The 20,316-nt window shown below is 41.8% G+C and overlaps 2 protein-coding genes across 2 annotated transcripts in view; one reads left to right on the forward strand and one right to left on the reverse strand.

Annotated features, from left to right (window-relative positions):
- LOC306891544 (uncharacterized protein) overlaps nt 1-15,177 on the reverse strand; it is a 53,483-nt gene extending 38,306 nt beyond the window's left edge. The window contains exons 1-4 of the mRNA XM_079451904.1: nt 14,908-15,177; nt 14,612-14,669; nt 5,745-5,906; nt 829-1,014 (exon numbers count right to left, since the gene is read on the reverse strand). Coding sequence (XP_079308030.1) covers nt 829-1,014; nt 5,745-5,906; nt 14,612-14,669; nt 14,908-14,969 — 468 coding nt within the window. The 5' untranslated portion in view covers nt 14,970-15,177. The remainder of the gene's footprint in view (nt 1-828; nt 1,015-5,744; nt 5,907-14,611; nt 14,670-14,907) is intronic.
- A 3,032-nt stretch (nt 15,178-18,209) lies between these two features.
- cldn1 (claudin 1) lies at nt 18,210-20,064 on the forward strand (the record flags this gene model as incomplete). Its single annotated transcript, XM_079453863.1, has 4 exons — nt 18,210-18,432; nt 19,087-19,255; nt 19,447-19,530; nt 19,908-20,064. 4 exons carry the CDS (start codon nt 18,210-18,212, stop codon nt 20,062-20,064), a joined length of 633 nt encoding a protein of 210 aa, XP_079309989.1.
- Between the last annotated feature and the right edge of the window lie 252 nt (nt 20,065-20,316).

The raw sequence follows: 20,316 nt of genomic DNA on the forward strand, positions 1-20,316 counted from the left end.
CTGTGTGTGTTTGTCTGTGTTTTCACCTTTTTTTTACTTGTATAACCTTATATGTTTTGCCTATAGTCATCATGTTTTCGTGTACAGCTGCTTTGCAACAATGAATTTTTTTTAAAGCCCTTTATAAAGAAAGTTGACTTGACTTGACCGTGTCTTCGCTGGTCTGGAAGTTTTTCTCGGTGGCAGCGGACGCAATGCTATTGCTATTTGCAAAACGTGTTCTGCAAAGATTGGGAGGAGGAAAAAAGGCGTCAAATTTTAACACAACAAATCTGATATCTGACTTGAAAGGTCGTCATCGTGGTGAAGCTGTGTTAAAAGAATATAAAGATACCACACCAGCAGTAGCTGCAGCTTAAGTTTCTAGCAACAAGCCTACAACACGTGATATGTTACGTGATGAGTTAATTGCAGGTAAACGGTACTTCTGTTAAACCATTTCTGTTACTACAAGCATTGTTGTGCAAAAAATAAAAACATTTGAAGAGTCAGGACTGATGTTTGCAGTAATTGTTCAGCTACTATCAGCTTTCATCAATGCATCCTAGATCTTCTATTCTCCTGGGTGTACAAACTGCAGATTATATTTAAATATAATATAGAAATATACATTTTCTGCATATCGGTATAAGAATCGGAATCAGCTATTGGAAGGACTTAATTATCGGTTATCGGTTGAAATTTTGAATACCTTACCTCCCTACTAAAAATAAATAAACTATGATTATCCTATCGTTACTATGCAAAAGCTGCCATGCCTGTGGAATCAAAATATATGAACATTTCTATAAAAACAATGTAGAAGGTTGAGGTTGACTCAATTGTGACCTGTAAGATGTCCTCAAATGAGTCCTGCAGTGGAGCAATCCGCACATGAATGTTTTCTGAATGTGCTTTGGCGCAGTCCACTTCCATCTGGAGCTGTAGGACACTGTCACTCACTGCTCGCAACTTCACGTCATACTGCTGTATTGTCTGTTCCAACTCCTGCTGCTCCTCCTGCAATGACTGCAGCTGCAAACACACAAGACAAGACAAAACACACAACTCCGACCATGACAAATATAGCAGTGACAACAGATCAACATGTTTCTGCAAGACTGAAAGGTTTTAAAACAGGGGTCCCAAAACTTCTTTCGATAGCGTAAAAAACAACAACGGGAAGTAATTCAATAATAGTTGACACAAACAGATTATATTTTTAAGTTTTAAGTATCAACTCTGTCCTCCTTTTTGAGCATGTTCTCCCTCTTTTTAAAAAGAACATGTCACCACACAGACCTACCTATGATTAGGGTCAGCTCAATCTATGATACAGTCCTACAGGTGTACCTGTACAGTGGGTATGAAAGTATTCAGACCCCTTTAAATTTTGTATTCTTTGTTATATTGCAACCATTTGCTAAAATCATTGAAGTTCTTTTTTTCCTCATTAATGTACACACAGCACCCCATATTGACAGAAAAACACAGAATTGTTGACATTTTTGCAGATTTATTAAAAAAGAAAAACGTCTCGGTTACGTATGTAACCTCCGTTCCCTGATGGGTGTCGATGTTGTGTCGACAGAATGGGTTTTGACTTGAGCACCTATCATCTCTGACATCTCTCATCTCTTGAACAGGCCAATGAAAATTGGCGAATGAAATTTGCATGCCGGTCCCCGCCCCGGATATCCGGGTATAAAAGGGAGCCGGCGTGCTGCATTCATTTACCTTTTGTGCTGAGGAGCCTGAGGATCGTGCCCCGACTGCTGCAGCGGGCGGCCAGCGTTGTGGCATGAAGGACACAACGTCTCATTCCCTCCATCAGGGAATGGAGGTTACATACGTAACCGAGACGTTCCCTTTCTGTCGGTCTCTCGACGTTGTGTCGACAGAATGGGGTTCCTCGGAAAACGCCACAGCGCTGTGCCGCGTCACAATCTCCCGCGAAGCTGACTGGCATGGGCATGTCAGACGTGAGCGCTAGCATGAATTGTAACCTTCCAGTGGAAGGGAAGGAGTCCAGAGCTTTCTTAAAAAGATGGGAGCCCCTTCCACCGGCCGTCACGGACGGAGGCCTAGTTCTCCCGGCACCGTAAGGGCCACTGGGAAGCGCCATTCCGCCCTGAGGGAACGCGCTACGGAGACCACTTCCTACCGCAGGGAGGAGCTTAGTGGAGATCCACACACGGTCTCGCCGGATAGGGGAGAGCACGAGGGAGACATGCGGACACGAGAGGGTGTCGCAAGCAGGTGAAAGTACACCTGGGAGAGGTCATGGGCCATCGTGTGAGAGCCATTCATGAGAAGACATCAGACTGAACCGCCTTGTGGGGGGGTTACTACGTGTGGAGCACTAGGCCTTGTTAGAGCCACTGCTAGAGCTCAAAAACAGGCCAAGGGAGGCAGGGCTGCTCCGCCCGGCCCGCCCCCGAGGAGTGCTTAGTGATGGATGGAATGCCTACTCTTCGGCCAAGAGGGGGGAAGAGGAGAGGCTAGATAGCGCCATGTCCCACCTGGGAGGGGCGCTATCGCAGGCGTACGCCCACCGGCTGCCGGTCTTACCTGGCGGTGTCCTGTAAGACTGATACCTGATACCGGTTCCACGCAGAGGCTGTAGAACCTCGCGAAGGTACTGGGCGTAGCCCAACCCGCAGCTCTACATACGTCTGCCAGAGAGGCGCCCTGAGCCAGTGCCCACGAGGAGGCCACACCCCTGGTGGAGTGCACCCTCACTGCAAGCGGGCACGGGAGGTCTTGTGATCGGTAAGCCGTAGTGACGGCGTCCACAATCCATTGCGCCAACCTCTATTTGGAGACAGCCCTCCCCTTGTGCTGACCTCCAAAACAGAAAAAGAGCTGCTCAGAGCTCATGAAGCTCTGCGTGCGGTCCAAGTAGAGGCACAGCGCGCGTACTGGACACAACACGGAAGGGGTTGGGTCTTCCTCCCCAGAAGGGAGCATCTGCAGGTTCACCACCTGGTGCCGAAAGGGAGTGGTGGGAACTTTGGGCACGTAGCCAGGCCGGGGGCTCAGGATAACGTGAGATTGACCGGGCTCCAACTCTAGGCACTCCGTGGCCACAGAGAATGCTTGTAGGTCCCCTACCCTCTTGATGGAAGCGAGCGCCACTAGGAGAGCCGTCTTCATCGAGAGATGAGAAAGGGGGGCGAAGGGGGGCCTCTGGAGGCCCGCCAGGACCACATTGAGGTCCCAAGAGGGTACGGAGGGCGGTCGAGGTGGATTCAACCTTCTCGCGCCCCTCAGAAACCTAATGATCAGGTCGTGCTGTCCCAGAGACTTCCCACTAACTGGTTCGTGATGAGTGGCAATAGGAGAGAAGGGGAGAGATTATTCTCGAGTCTCGACTGCAGGAAGAACAGCACGCTCCCGATCGAGCATTCCCGTGGGTCTTCTCCGCGAGAAGAACACCAGGACGAGAAGAGGCGCCACTTAAATGCGTATAGCCTCCTCGTGGCCGGGGCCCTAGCCTGAACAATGGTCTCCACCACCGCCGGGGTAGACCACTCAGGATCTCCTCGTGACATGGAGGTTGCAGAGGTCTGGTCTCGGAAGCCATAACGTGCCCTTCCCCTGCGAAAGAAGTTCCTTCGTCAGGGGAATCAGCCAGGGGGGAGTTGTCGTCAGAAGCATCAGCTCCGAGAACCAAGTCCGGTTGGGCCAGAAAGGCGCAACTAGTAGCACTTGATGCTCCTCTTCCCTGACCTTGCACAAGACATGTGCAATGAGGCTCACTGGGGGAAAGGCGTACTTCCGCTTGTCCCGCGACCAGCTGTGCGCCAAGGCATCCGTGCCGAGGGGGGCCTCGGTCAGGGAGTACCAACGCGGGCAATGGGTGGTGTCCAGGGAGGCGAACAGGTCCACCTGTGCCAGCCCGAACTGCACCCAAATGAGCTGAACTGTGCGGGGGTGGAGCCGCCACTCTCCGCGGGGCGTCGACTGATGAGAGAGCGCGTCAGCTGTCTGGTTCAGGTCGCCCGGGATGTGAGTGGCTAACAGGGACTTCGTCACCTGCTGGCTCCACAGGAGGAGGCGTCGGGCGAGTTGTGATAACAATTGCACTGATATATTTAAGATGTGTCAGTATAAGTTGTTTTTGAACAAGACACCTCTTACATTTAAGTCCGGAAATCCGTCCCAGGGTGTTAAAAGTGAAATCGTCTTATAAATTATTCGTATTATTAGAAGTGTTCTTTTTTGTGTCCGTGGTCACTGGGACTTGATTTTTTACTATATCTAAACTACGTCATATGCTGTCACCATCAGATGCAGAGAAGCTTATTCATGCCTTTATGACATCAAGACTAGATTACTGTAATGCACTATTATGTGGTTGCCCTGCAGGCCTATTACAAAAACTCCAACTGTCCAAAATGCGGCAGCTCGAGTTCTTACACGTACAAAAAGTATGAGCATATTAGCCCGGTTCTGTCAACCTTGCACTGGTTACCAATAAAGCATCGCATTAACTTTAAAATCTTGCTTTTTACCTATAAAGCCTTGCATGTTTTAGCTCCTCACTACTTGAGTGAACTTCTCACGTATTACAGTCCATCACATGCACTACGCTCTCAGGTGTCAGGTCAGTTGGTAATACCTAGAATTTCAAAATCAAGTGCAGGCAGCAGATCCTTTTCCGTTCTAGTGCCTAAACTTTGGAACAGTCTTCCCTGCACTGTCCGGGAGGCAGAGACACTCTGTCAGTTTAAATCTAGACTAAAGACGCATCTTTTTAATCTTGCATACACTACACTATCATAATATATATATTTCTAAGATCTAGGCTGCACTAGTTAGATCAACCGGAACCAGGGACACTTCCAATAACAACTGATGCATTTGTTGCATCAAAGAGTGCAGAACAGTACTCTACTCTCAGCCAGTCTTGTCTCATTGTTCCAAGGTTACCAGAGCGGGCAGGATGCAGTCCAAGGTTACCGGAGCGGGCAGGGCGCAATCCATTCCCAGACCTGACAAATGCTGTGATGATGGAGCTGGACGAAGGACGTGGCGACTCTACAAAACTTCAGTCACTATTAGATTATTAATGATAATTTTAAATCTAACTTTTTTTATTTGCCTTGTTGTGCAAGCAATGTCGAGCTTGTGCAGAGGCAGCCGTTTTTGCCAGAGGGGAACTGGAATCCCCTGGTTAGGCCTGGTTTCCCTCTGAGGTTTTTTTCTCCTCCAATGGAGTTTTGGGTTCCTCGCCACCGTTTGCATACTGTTTTGCACTCTGTTTGCCTGGCCGGGGGGGCTGCTAGAATTTGATAGTCTTATTTAATTAACACTGCATATAGGAATTTATTGTGTGTCTGATATTTGACCTGTGTTTTGACTTCCATAACCTTTTATGTTTTACTTATAGTCAATGTTTTCTTGTACAGCTGCTTTGTAACAATGAAAATTGTAAAAAGCGCTATATAAATAAAGCTGACTTGACTTGACTGTTTTAAAAGCATAAACGTATGAAAAGACATGAAATAAATGTGCTAACAACTGTAACATTGTCACAACAGCCACAGAGCTTATAGTGACTTTTAGAATAAAGGAAAAGCTTCAGATCTTCCTCTAATGAACATGGCATCCTTATACAGAATTGAAATTAAAGCATTGGCTATTTGCACCCATGACCTGCAGTACACAGGACCCAAAAAGTCCCATTTAAGATAGTAATTCCTTCTAAATTAAAAGGACAATTTTAAAATGTCACTGCAGCATCTCATGCTTTTGCTTACCACTTCTCTTTCTTGTTTCTCAAGATTCTCCATAATCTTCAACTGATCTCTCAACTGTGACTTCCTCTCCTCCAGCCTCTCCACGGCCTCTTGTGTCTCACATTGCAAAGTCTTGACCCTCTGAAGGGTTTCCTCCTCCCTCTGCACTGCATCCTTCAGCTCCTGGCGATGAAAAGCATGATGATAATTGTCTTTAATGATCATCAGGTCATCATCCAGATTTTCCCAAAAATGTTTGGGTTCATTTAGTTTATTATAAATTTTTTGTAGCCTTTTTGGACTTGTTTTGCCACACATTCAAATCAGCAGTGTAGAAATTGCGATGTTAAATATAATTAACAGTGATTATTTCGTTGACAAAACTATGAAGAAAGTTATTCGTCAACATTATATTTTCACTGACGAAATGCCCCAGGGAGGCAAATTGTTTGTCAGTCAGAGTAGAAGAAATGCTCAACGGCACAAAATACAGACATAATGATCATGAAAACCTAGCCCAGAACTAGGGATGCACCTTTAGCACTTTTTAAGGATCGAGTACGATACCGATACTTTTTCCCTGGTACTCGCCGATACCGATGATAGTTTTTCTTTGTTTGTGGCAATTTTCTAAGAACAACACAATGAGACTAATGAACATATCAGCATCTTTATTTTTAACAACTTCAACTCATATTATGAAAAAATATCTTATGTGCTTATCAAAACTTTTCAAAGCCAAAATTCACAGTGTCCAATAACCTCCAAAGGGCAAAACCAAGGACATAAGCATGCAGATTGCCATGCGTCGGTCGTCATCATTGATATTGAAATATTTCCACACTGCTGCCAAGCGCGAATGAAGCATTAAGAGAGAGTGATTTACATGTTAAGTCAATGCAAAGACGCGATAGACCTACTTGCGGTGCGATTCACGCGAATGAGGCGGTGCAAATTGAGCGTTCGCGTTATTCGCGCAAGTTGAAAAATCTGAACTTTGATCAATCAGGCACCTGCTAACGAGATGTGATTATGACATAGTGAGCGGAGGCAGAAATCTGAAACGACAATGAAGGACTGCGCCTCTGAAGGACTGCAAGGCATTATGGACAACCTGGTCAATGTCCTTCAGTGGCCCAGCTAGTGCTTGAACATAACTGATCATCTACCTAGAAACCTGAAAATGTAAGTGTAGTAATGATCTCCATCAAACCTGACAGAGTTTGAGAGGATCTGAGGAGATGAATGGCATGAATGGTTAAACACAGCAAACTTGAAGGGTGACTGCTGGCGAGTCATCTCGAAACTCATTACAAAGGAGTTTAAATGCTTGTTAACTTATCCGCTGATGTGAGCTGCTGCATAACGTGAAATTATATCAAACATGCAAAGGAAACCAGCACTGGTCCTATTGGAGAAGTGATGAAGGGGGTTGTACAATCATTGATCCCATATAGTTGACTATTCATTATTCGATAAGAAGGCACTTATACTGATTGTCACAGCTTATAATTTCAAACACGCACGCACCACATTAGTCATTTTTCATAGCCGTTCCTAACACTACCAAACTTGGATAAAGGCATGTGCATATGGGTGGACGGGAAACATAGTGGCTAACAAATGAGGAATGCAATCCTACGTTTGACAGATCTGAATAAGCATGTGCCCTTTCCTCCGTCCGTGTCTCCGCCATCAGTGCACTTCTTCCTACAGGCAGCCGCATCAGCATCATTGTGTGCGGGACACCATTGTGTTGATTGTTCCCATTGATTGTCACCAAGCACAATGTTCATATGTTAAGTGCGTGCCCTTATTTTGTCCACTCCCCTCCAACAATTTAGGATAGAAGTGGTGGAGGGTGAACAAAAGAGACAGATTAAAACACACGGGGCCTCATTTATAAAACGAGTGTCAGCACAGATTTGATATTGGAGCGTATGCAAAAAATCTATGGCAACGTTCATATAAAATAAAGTGTCTAGCGCAACGTACTACACAGTTTTGCAAATCTGAGTCCTGCATTTTTATGGATAAATAAGCCATTCATGACGCTTGTAAAGGAATTGGACGTTGACATGCAGAATGATATAGTTTTTATAAATAACTGGAAGAGTTTTGAAGGCAGACCTGACCTGTTGAAAAGTGACGGTCTCCACCTCTCCTAGGCTGGAGCTTTTATTCTGTCTAGAAATATGGCACATAGTCTTAATGCTAAAACTTGACATACTGGGGCCCAGGTCAGGAAGCAGACAGAATGGCTTAACCAACGGTCTGCTTGCCGTCTCACGTTGCAGAACACACTAAATACACAACATGCGATAATACTTTCTCCCAAACATCATAAAATAGAGACTGTGTCTGTCCCCCGATTAGCAAACATTAAATAATGCGTAAACTTCTCAAAGATAATTTAATTAACGTTAAACTAACTAAACATGAACATAATACAGATAATCAACTGTTACGACTCGGATTGCTAAATATTAGATTTCTCTCTAATAAAGCACTTTTTGTTAACGATATGATAACAGATCATAAAATAGACATGCTCTGTCTGACAGAAACATGGCTAAAGCCAGATGATTATATTGCTTTAAATGAGTCTGTCCCCCAAGATTATTATTATAAACACGAGCCTCGCCTAAAAGGCAGAGGGGGAGGTGTTGCTGCACTTTACCGTAACTCTTTTAGCATTTCTCAGAAGTCTAATCCTAAATACAATTCTTTTGAAGTCATGGTACTTGATGCATCAACACCTAATAAAAAGGACAAAACATCTTTAAAATGTATTCTGGCTATTGTATATAGGCCTCCAGAGCACCACACAGATTTTATTAGTCTTTTATTATCATTTTGGTGGGTTCTTATCAGAACTAGTACTGGCTGCAGACAAAGTCCTTGTTGTTGGTGACTTTAACATTCATGTAGATAATGATACAGATGCTTTAGGAATGGCTTTTAAAGACACTCTTAACTCCATGGGCGTTAGTCAACATGTGTCAGGACCTACTCACCTTCGTAATCATACTTTAGATTTAATTTTGTCTCACGGTATAAACGTGGGCGACGTAAAAATCCTTCAGCAGAGCGAAGACATTTCAGATCATTATCTGGTATCATGCTTGCTTTACTCCCCAATGGTGGCAAATCAAACTCCAAATTACAAATATTGTAGAACAATAACTTCGACTACAAAAGATGAGTTTCTTGATAATTTGCCTGAATTGTCTCAAATCTCTAGCATGAGTAATGTGATGGCCCCGATGTAGCCACACATCAGTGATAGGTGATGTTGCACACGCACATACCTACAAACCCCATTACTCATTATGTTTAGGTAATTTATCTTGCACATTCTTTAGTATTTCGTTTTATTTCAATAGTTGTTTATATATTTATGTGGCAAATAACATGTAGACACTGGGTATTTCTCATTAAGATATTTATTAGTTGCAGTACATCACTGACTGTTTGAAGTGCACACAATCTAGTTGGTGTGGTGCAGTACACGCATCTATTAATATTTCTTTCTTTGAGTTTAAGTTACCGCTGTGTTGGCTAAAGGCTGGATGATTGGAGCTTCGTCTGGCGATCGGCTAGTTCCGTTTGTGGTCCGCACGAATTAAGGGCCGGCATGCCGTTTCACCTGCTATTTTAGTTCCACTGGCTGCTACCAACCAGCAGGTTAACTGGGGGGGGTTCTCGAATTATTGTGTTGGTATTTTCTTTTCTAGTTGTTTGTTCTTTTTCCTAGATTTATTATTTGTGTTAAAAGATGCACTTAATTATAGTGTAATCATTTAATTAGTGTGGGTATTGACTTTGTCATTGTATGAGTAAAGTTGTTGGTTTTGTCTTCCCTTATGTGTTAATGTGGACTGGTCCGTTTGTATAAATGTGTCCCTGATGTTTAGCATGTAGATCAGTTCAGTTTATCTTTACACATACTCAGTTGTTGGAGTTGTAGTTTGTGCTGTTGATTTCGTTTATAGGCCTAACATTTGTTTTGATTATTTGGACTTTGTTTCCTTGCTTTTTGAAACTTTTGTACCTGATTTTTGTGAAGTCAGTAAAATATATATTTTTTGGAAATATATTTCTATGGCCCTCATTCCTTGATTGCTTGGTCTCTCACAAGTAATAACGTTGAAGATCTTGACTTTACCATTGAAAATATGAATGCCACCTTCTCGGAAACGCTAGACATAGTTGCTCCTCTGCGCTTAAAGAAGATTAAAAATGACAGACCGACACCGTGGAATAATGAACTCACTCAGGCTATAAAGAAAGCGGCACGAAAACTGGAGCGCAACTTTAAGAAAACTAAATTAGAGGTATTTCGTACTGCCCGGAAGGATAGTATTAAAAAATACAGGAAAGCCCTAAAAACGTCTAGATCTGCCAACCTTTCATCACTAATAGAAGAAAACCAGCATAACCCTAGGTTTTTATTTGATACAGTGGCTAAATTAACCAAAAATAAATCGTCAGCGACTTCTGATTCTGTATACCAGCATAGCAGTGATGAATTTATGAACTATTTCACAAAATTATTAATTTCAGAAAAAATTATAACTATGCAACCAGAAGTGAATCCCGCTGAACAAACGACTAACTACAGCGCCTCTAAGGAGAAATTACGTTTATTTTCTACTATAGATCACGATGAACTCTCTAAAATCATTAGATCATCTAAATCAACTTCATGCATGTTAGACCCTATACCTACAAATCTACTGAAAGAGATGCTCCCAGAAATTATAGATCCTCTACTTAGCATTATTAACTCATCTCTGACATTAGGACATGTGCCTAAAGCATATAAGGTGGCTGTTATAAGGCCCCTTGTCAAAAAAACCCATCTGGACCATGGAGAACTAGTTAACTACAGACCTATTTCGAATCTACCTTTATTATCTAAAGTTCTGGAAAAGTAGTCTCAATTCAAATTTGCTCCTTCCTCCAAAGGAATGAGATTAATGAAGATATCCAGTCTGGATTTAGAGCACATTACAGTACAGAGACTGCTCTGATTAGAGTTACAAATGATCTGCTTATGGCGTCCGACCAAGGTTGTATCTCCTTATTGGTGCTGCTAGATCTCAGTGCTGCATTCGACACCATTGACCACAGCATGCTCCTACATAGACTCGAAAATGATGTCGATATTAAGGGAATAGCTTTGAAATGGCTTAGATCGTATTTATGCGACCGTTTTCAATATGTAGCAATAAACATTGAGGTATCACGCAAATCGCAAGTCCAGTACGGTGTACCACAGGGCTCAGTCTTAGGGCCTATGCTCTTCGCATTATACACGCTACCTCTAGGAGATATAATAAAGCGACACGGAGTAAGCTTTCACTGTTATGCTGATGATACGCAACTTTATATTTCCTCGAAGCCTCATGAAACACAGCAATTCCATCGAATAGTGGAATGGACAGTCGATATAAAAAAGTGGATGAGTAGCAATTTTTTATTACTGAACTCGGACAAAACTGAAGTGATACTTGTTGGACCGAAAACCGCCTTACGTAACAACCAAGAATATTGCTTAACTATTGATGGATCTTCCATAAAACCCTCATCTTCAGCTAAGAATCTTGGCTTTATATTCGATAGTACTCTGTCATTTGAGAACCAGGTCGCCAACACCTGTAAAATTGCGTTTTTCCATCTTAAAAATATATCTAAACTACGTCATATGCTGTCACCATCAGATGCGGAGAAGCTTATACATGCCTTTATGACATCAAGACTAGATTGCTGTAATGCACTATTAGGTGGTTGCCCTGCAGGCCTAATACAAAAACTCCAACTGGTCCAAAATGCGGCAGCTCGAGTTCTTACACGTACAAAAAGTATGAGCATATTAGCCCGGTTCTGTCAACCTTGCACTGGTTACCTGTAAAGCATTGCATAAACTTTTAAATCTTGCTTATTACCTATAAAGCCTTGCATGGTTTAGCTCCTCACTACTTGAGAGAACTTCTAACGTATTATAGTCCATCACGTGCACTACGCTCTCAGGTGTCAGGTCAGTTGGTAATACCTAGAATTTCAATATCAAGTGCAGGCGGCAGATCCTTTTCCTATCTAGCGCCTAAACTTTGGAACAGTCTACCCTGCACTGTCCGGGAGGCAGACACACTCTGTCAGTTTAAATCTAGACTAAAGACGCATCTTTTTAATCTTGCATACACTACACTATCATAATATATATTTTTCAAAGATCTAGGCTGCACTAGTTAGATCAACCAGAACCAGGGACACTTCCAATAACAACTGATGCATTTGTTGCATCAAAGAGTGCAGAACAGTACTCTACTCTCAGCCAGTCTTGTCTCATTGTTCCAAGGTTACCAGAGCGGGCAGGATGCAGTCCAAGGTTACCGGAGCGGGCAGGGCGCAATCCATTCCCAGACCTGACAAATGCTGGATGAAGGACGTGGCGACTCTACAAAACTTCAGTCGCTATTAGATTATTAATGATAATTTTAAATCTAACTTTTTTTTATTTTGCCTTGTTGTGCAAGCAGTTTTTGCCAGAGGGGAACTGGAATCCCCTGGTTAGGCCTGGTTTCCCTCTGAGGTTTTTTCTCCTCCAATGGAGTTTTGGGTTCCTCGCCACCGTTTGCATACTGTTTTGCACTGTTTGCCTGGCCGGGGGGGCTGCTAGAATTTGATAGTCTTATTTTATTAACACTGCATATAGGAATTTATTGTGTGTCTGATATTTGACCTGTGTTTTGACTTCCATAACCTTTTATGTTTTACTTATAGTCAATGTTTTCTTGTACAGCTGCTTTGTAACAATGAAAATTGTAAAAAGCGCTATATAAATAAAGCTGACTTGACTTGACATGTGCTTTCTTGTATATTAATGACATTAATTAGACATCATTACAAGGCGGAAATCTGAAACTGTTTAGCTGTGCAAAATATCAAGATTATTCTACTTCTGAAAAGAGGCGTACGTAAGTGTTCTGTGCAGAAGTTCGTTCCTATGAATCACTCAAATGCACTTTGAGAAATTATCGTAAAATCGAATTTAGGACGATCCCTACGCCGCATTTTATAAATGAGGCCCCAGGTGTAAACCAGTATGTGTCCCCCCCATCCACTTGTGATCCAATTGACAAAACTCATAGTGCCCTGTAGCTCAGTGCTTAGAACATGGTGCCAGAGTCATGGGTTCGATCCCAGGGGATTGCACATACTCAGAATCAAAATGTATGGTTCATGTAATTCGCTTTGGATAAAATGCATAAATGTAGAGCCAGATGAGGGTGGAGGTACCCAGACAAGACTCAAGACATTCTTTTTCCAATGTGAGGTTCTTGCTGTGCCAGCCAAGAGTGTGTCCAATCAGCACCGGTTTCTTCAAGTAAGTGAAATAAATTCACTTGTATTGCGCTATCCTCTATAAATTATTTACTACACGACTCCTTGGAATGCTTGATTCTCATTGCCCGGTGGCAACATTTGCAGGTTTGTTATTCCCAGATAAAAACTAATAACACAGTGTGTTAAAGCTCATAATTGTATATACTTTTTCCTCAAAGATTAAGGGTAGAAAGTACTCTATGACCTCAATTTTATCGAGTAGATCCTATAGGTTTTTATTTACAATGTACCTTAAAACTGAAAGCATTTGGCTTTCCCTCATGACAAATCAGTCAAAATGAGCTAACCGATTTTGATAGACATTTCATGTCCAATATTTTTCTAATTCTGGCAAGTAGACGTGTAATAAAGTGGGATAATGTACAAGCAGCTAGCTGTTATTGAGAAATAATCCCCTTCAGTGTGATAAGGACCTGACGTGACACTAACCTACAACACTGGAAACAGATAATTGCGCTTATCAACTACATGGGACAACCCGTGAGCAAAAGTTCTAAAGTGTTGCTTTAAGGTTGCTATCTGTGTAACATCAATCAAATTTTGCAAACTTCAGTGGCTGAATATTTTTTGATCCTTCTTTTTCTGGAAAAGCCAAAATGTGAAATGTCATGGATGAATCTTGCTTAATTAGAGCTACTTAATAATAAAGAAAATAACTTGCTAAATAATGCAATATATACAATTTGTAAAATCAAATTAAATGATATTAAAGGTTTTTTTTTAAGTACATTTTTAAAGAAAATTTCACACAACATTCCCATGCCAGTCTGTTTGAGTTTACCCAAAACTTTGACACTATATCCATTAACATTTTTCTGCAGTATGCATATATGAAATGCTTTATTTCTATATTTTGTGTGGCTCTTATAAATAATCCAATACTTTGTAGGCAGTGGCGGCGCTAGGGGGGGCTGGCTGGGGCTCTAACTGCTTAACAGCGGAAAAGGATTTCCTAATACATTTTACGGAGTGTTTATTTAAACTGATTGCAAAAAGCCGTCTTGTAAGCAGAGGCTATGTACACTGACTCTGCCCACCAGTTTTGTCGCTGGCCAACTAACGTCACTAGCGTTGCGAGAAAAGTCTATGTAGTTTTTTGGATCATGTTGGATTGGCATCTGTTCTCGAGACTGGTTGACTGCCCAGTCGAACTTTTCTAGTAGGGTTAGTAGGGTCCTGCTGCCGCCCCTGTTTGGGGGGGTCGACTTCAAAATGACTCCTAAAATGTGGAGCCAAATTTCGACTTTGCTAAAAGTGAGAGTAAACATGAGATGTCTTGTTTTTTTTTAAGCCTGCATGTTTATAACTCGAGACGTATTCCAGATGTCTAAACACGCAAACATGCATTTTAGATTTTTTTGTAACATTAAAATAAATAAAAACAACATCTATTCAATTTACAAGGTCTAACATGGGGACAGAACAACCTTCTCAAATGGCTTGTAAGCTATATGAACACAATAGAAAACAAGTACCTGGATGTCACTGTTGTCCGAAGAGTCCTTCACCTGAGCCTGGAGCTCCACAGAGTCCCTGAAAAACATCATTCATTACACTAGCCACTGATATCCTGCACATGCACGAATACTGCATACACACAGATACTGATGATGGGGATGATGAATCATATTCGCGTTTACATGCATGCCTGCGTGCTTTTAGTGGCATTATTTCAGTAAATGACGGCTTGTCATTGCAAACGAACAAACTGCGATTGTTGTAAACGCGTTGACAGAAAATGACGCTTTGGGGTGATGAAGACCGCGCGCACCTCTGCGCTGCTGCAGCGCGCGTTCTCGCCGGCCGCAGACAGTCCACGATAAAGCGCATCATATTCACACGTTACACATCACACATCACACGACACGCAAGCGGCTCGCGCCATTAAAGAGTGCGCGAAGTAAGCGGAGGAAACTCTATCGGATCATCTTCCGATCTGCTGAGAAAATGACGACACGCTCTCCTTCAGTCTGCTCTCCGTCAGCTGCGGCGAGAGTCACGTGATCACGGGCTCTGGGCTCGTGACGCTTCACAACGCATCTGCTAAAAACAGCCAACTGGCGTATTAAGAAGACCCCATGGTGCCCCCATCCACACGCAATAATCCACTCATCAGAACATTTATGCATTTAAAAGATTTGATAAGAATGAAACTTAATATACTATTTTACAAGAGTTACAAGTATTCGTAACGGTCAGGCCGACTGTAGTAAAGGGCACCTGCTCTCTGTTGTATTGTTACAGTGAAAAAAATCACTAACAACATTTTTTTTAAATGTGTAAATGTTGTGCGTGCCACAAAGTGGGGGTACAGGAACATATAGGCCTATATACACAGTGATATATATATATATATAAATATTGTTATATGTATTGAATCTGAAAGTGGGGGGTATTACCGCTAGGGTGGTCATACATCCGGATTTTAAGTCCCCTGTCTGGCGCAGCCTCAAGCCGGACACTCATTTGTTCTCCTTTTCGGAATTGTGTGAATCGGCCTTAAAAACGCGCTGTAAAACCTTTATTGGGACTGTTGTGGAAAGTTGTTCTTGTAGTTTCAAAGAATTGCTCAGACGAAGAGGGTCCAGGTGTCTAAAAGTGAACTTTATTTGCGCATGCCAAACAAAGTGAGATCTTCCCAAAGCATCTAAAATTACAGTGTTTTCAGGCCCATAGTTATAGTAGAATTTCTGACAGGGGGGGCTCCTTTCGAACCAATCAAATACCTTACTGTTATCTTTTCATTACATGACATGACTTTCCACCAATAGATTTCCAGCAGTCAAGTATGTTTTTACTTGTGGTTAGCCAATCGTCCTTTTTTAAAAAACACAATGCCCATTGTATACATCGTTTCAATGTTCATAAGACATGTTTGTTAAAAATGCAACTCATGCTTAAAATTGTATACATATGATGTCCCTGCGGCTATAAAGTAATAAACAGTCATTTAAAATATCCTGCCGAAGAAATGGATTTCCAACAGGACAAGACACAGTGAGAGCCCAATATCTCATGTGCCCATATTTGGACACTTTTCCGGGGTCTTCCGATTAACTCTTATTAACGATGAGCTCATGTTCAGCTGGCGTCCTTGGCTACTTGTGATAAGGCTTCCTTGCTGCATGCGATAAGTTAGATTTAATTAAATTTGTCCACAAAAGTGTGTGTGGTGTATGTGCAGGTGTTCAAGTTTTCAAAAAGTGTTGATCATGCGTTTTTAGACAACCCTGATTTTTTTAAAATGCTGTGCTCTGCCGTGCTCTTAAATCATAAGTGTAAGTATATATGTTTGATAAATGTAAATAAATGATACTTGATAATAGCTTAGTATGCTGATCATAGCCCTTAAATCATTGCATAATCAACTGCATAGTCTTAGTCATTCTTCTTTGGTTAAATGTGGTTTCTGATTATATTACTAATACTCCCACATATTCTAATGTTCCTATGAATACTTCTTAATACTAAAACAGGTAGATTATAACTGTGGTAAATAATACTGCACTTTGCATGTGAAAGCATCATCAAATCATCTCAAAACAACCCGTCTGACGCCGTAAGATCTCCGGTCAAACTAATGATTGGCTGAAAGAGCTGTGAAATATATATCTGATATATCATTGGTTAAAAACGTAAACAAGCCTCCACGACGTGGAGGTGGAGTCCACGTACTGGCTACGTCACATCATAACGTTAACATGCCGAAACGTCAGACATCATTTAGTCCGGAATGGACAAAAGAGCATGAATTCATATCAAATAGTATTAGACATACTTTCCATGGATTTTGCACACTATATCGCTGTGAAGTGGACGTTAGTTGTAAAGGGAAACCCGCCATTGACCGACATGCCAGCACTGAAAAACATAAAGGTGACCGACGAGCTGCTGGTACGTCTTCCCTTAGGTCTTATTTTCGAGAGGCAACATCACCTCAGGATGACAAAATCTGCGATGCAGAGCTTTGTAAAGTCCATCATGCAGTCAAGCATCACCAGTCACGCCTATTGATCGCAGATGCACGACTTAAGTCTTAAAAAACAAGTGCTTATGTACATTTATCATTTTTTCATTTTGCAATGCTGGTTTAAATGGGCCCAATTGCCCATATGGTTAATCCGCCACTGCCTACTACTAGTCAATTAAGTTTAATTAATATTATAATTTTTTGTTATTCAACAAACCAACAGTTGAATGGCCGTATAAATGTTCATTTTGCTCTTAATTTCGAACAGTGTGTTATGTCACGGAATGCTCTGTCCGTATTATTACAGGTGGTTTGTGTAGCTGTAAGGTCGGATCATCTTTCAATATTCAGCAGACATTAGGGGTTTGGTGTTGTGTGAGAGGTCTTCAGCAGAGATCTGGGAGCAAGAGCGGTTGAGCTCATTTATTACCTCACAATGAACAACGGTTCATGTAGAGCAGAACAGGAAGAAAGGATGGTTTTGTATCATTTATATTCCTTTATTCCTCAAATGTTGCCTATTGTTCCCCTTTCCCTACAGATACAGTATAAAGGCTTATTTTAGAGGTATTGTTACGATTAGTTACGCAGTAACTCATTACTTGTTCTTGTAGTTAAACAAATAAAACCAACTTCACTTACCTTGGTCCTCGTGTATCAGACTATAGCACGTTACAACTGAGTGTATCGAAAATCACTTGAACGGTGAGCGCTGTCTATTGACTCACTTCAAAACAAAAATTGCATCAATATCATTAACACCTATTTAAATGTCATTTAAAACCTCAACTACTACTGCAGTAGACACACTATAAAACCCGAGATCCTACTTGCGTACAGAACGTTAATCGCTTAATAGTTCAATGCCACTGCATTCATGATTCATACAAGTGGTATAAAGGCCAACTTCAACTCTTCAGCTGCAGACACTTGTGAATGAAGAGGGATTTGAACACAAGGAGGCGCCACACACCCCTCAGGTTAGATGCTGCCGCACGAAAGATGCGCTCCACACATTCTCACGTCCCCTGAGAGGATCACAGCTGAGCCGACCCATCTCACTCTTCTTCTGACAAAAATTGTGTTTCAAGATTGCTGAATGAATGGCGAACGCAGGGCTCCAACTTCTCGGCTACACTTTGGCTTTTTTGGGATTCATTGGTCTAATAGCTTCTACCACCATGGCCGAGTGGAAGATGTCTTCATATGCCGGTGATAACATCATCACAGCTCAGGCCATGTATGAGGGTCTCTGGCAGGCCTGTGTGCACCAGAGCACCGGACAAATGCAATGCAAAGTCTACGACTCCATATTACAATTACCAGGTATGGACTTTATCTCCTTTTTCACAGTCGGTTGCAGTCTTAAGTTTGTCTGTGAAAGAAATCTTCCATTGAAACTCCACTTCTGAGGTTGACCTCTTCGCGGCGTGTTCAGACAAGTCCGACAAATACTTTGAATTACTGAGCAAACACTCGCTTAAAGAACATCATTTAACAATACACTTTATTTGATGTCAAACAAACGCTGACAGCCGCTGAATTATTATTCATATCCATGTTATTATTAATGCTGTTGCATGCCTTGCAGAGACATGGTTTGTACTCCTCACCTGCGGTGAAGGAGATACGTAGGTTTAAAAGAAGCATGTTAAATTGAAGTTAAATTATAGAATAATGTGTATAACAATAATTGATTATAACTAATATAGTATTTTCATGTATGTCATGGTTGTAGATGATGAAGATAATGTTTGTTCTGCATGCTGTTTGATTTCACACTTACTGTATATGTGGTGGCCAGAAACAAGACAATGACCGAAGGCTATGGCAGCTGTTCTGATTTAAATCAGAAAGGGTTTTTTTGCACTTTCAGCATGACAGTTTGAAAATTAAAAGAATGTCTTATGTGATGTGGGACTGAGAAACAGTGGCAAAATATGATGTTAAAGCATTAAAGAATGTTTTCTGTGGTCCCAGCGGAAGTTCAGAGTACTCGAGGTCTCATGATCACGTCCATCTTTCTGGGTGCTGCCGCTCTGATGGTAACTGCCGTCGGTATGAAGTGCACCACATGCCTGGCAGACGACAAGCAACAAAAGAGCAAAGTTGCCCTGGCTGGAGGCGTCCTCTTCATCGTTGCAGATATGTTGCTGTTCATTTCTATTAGCACTAACACATTTTTACAAGAATACATCTCTTAACACTGAAGAGAAAAAATAAATGAACAGGCTCACGCACTAGTGAATGTATTTCAAATAGCAAGAAAAGTAATGAGTAAAGGTTCGTATTTTTGCCCATCAGTATGCATCATGCAAGGCTCTTCTTTCTCTTTACAAGGGTTCTTGCTCTTGCTGCGACAAGCTGGTATGGAGAAAACATAAGACGCAAGTTCTTTGATCCATTCACTCCCACAAATTCAAGGTGAGCTTTAGCAGCTAAAGGGAGACAATTCTCATGTTGTTCGATGACACATTCTTCTGTGGAAGATGTTTTGAGGAATGTCTCAGTCCAATGTTGTTTGGTTATCTTTTGTATTCTGCATAAGAAAGCATTTTTTGATTTATTCATTCATTATTGGCATTCATTACAAAGTGTGAGTTTCTCTCTGGACATTATTGAATTATTCTTAATGATCGAACTACCGCTGTAACCATTGTTATTCCACATCAAAATAATAAGTCCAGAGTTTCTTTTGATGTAGACAAACACGCTTATGGGAAAAAGTGTGCTAGTGCGTTTCGGAAATGGCACACGACTCTCATCCGGTTCATTGATGATTTCATGTTTGGTGTCGACAGGTATGAGTTTGGTAAGGCGCTCTATGTGGGCTGGGGTGCTTCGGCTCTCTTGCTCCTTGGCGGCAGCATGCTCTGCTGTAACTGTGGAAGTAAAGCCGCTGGTAAATCGTACCCACCTCCCCGCGCGGCGGAACGTCCGAAAACAGATCGTGTTTGAAGATTATGGGTGTCCACACACTGTTAAACACCCGAATACAAAATAAATCTAGCAGCTTGTGTGCAACCTATAGTTTATTGTGTCGCGTGATCATTCTTGACTTTGAAATCTTTAACATTGCTATGTAATTTGGTGATATGTTATAGTTTTGTTTCCAGCTTTATTTAGGTCATTTTCAGTCGTTATGTTTGTCTCTCATACGTATAAAATAAAAATGAATGAAAAATTGATCTATTCAAATCTAAAGGTTAA

The sequence above is a fragment of the Barbatula barbatula genome (genome assembly GCF_947034865.1).
Source record: "Barbatula barbatula genome assembly, chromosome: 3".
Lineage (NCBI taxonomy): Eukaryota > Metazoa > Chordata > Actinopteri > Cypriniformes > Nemacheilidae > Barbatula > Barbatula barbatula.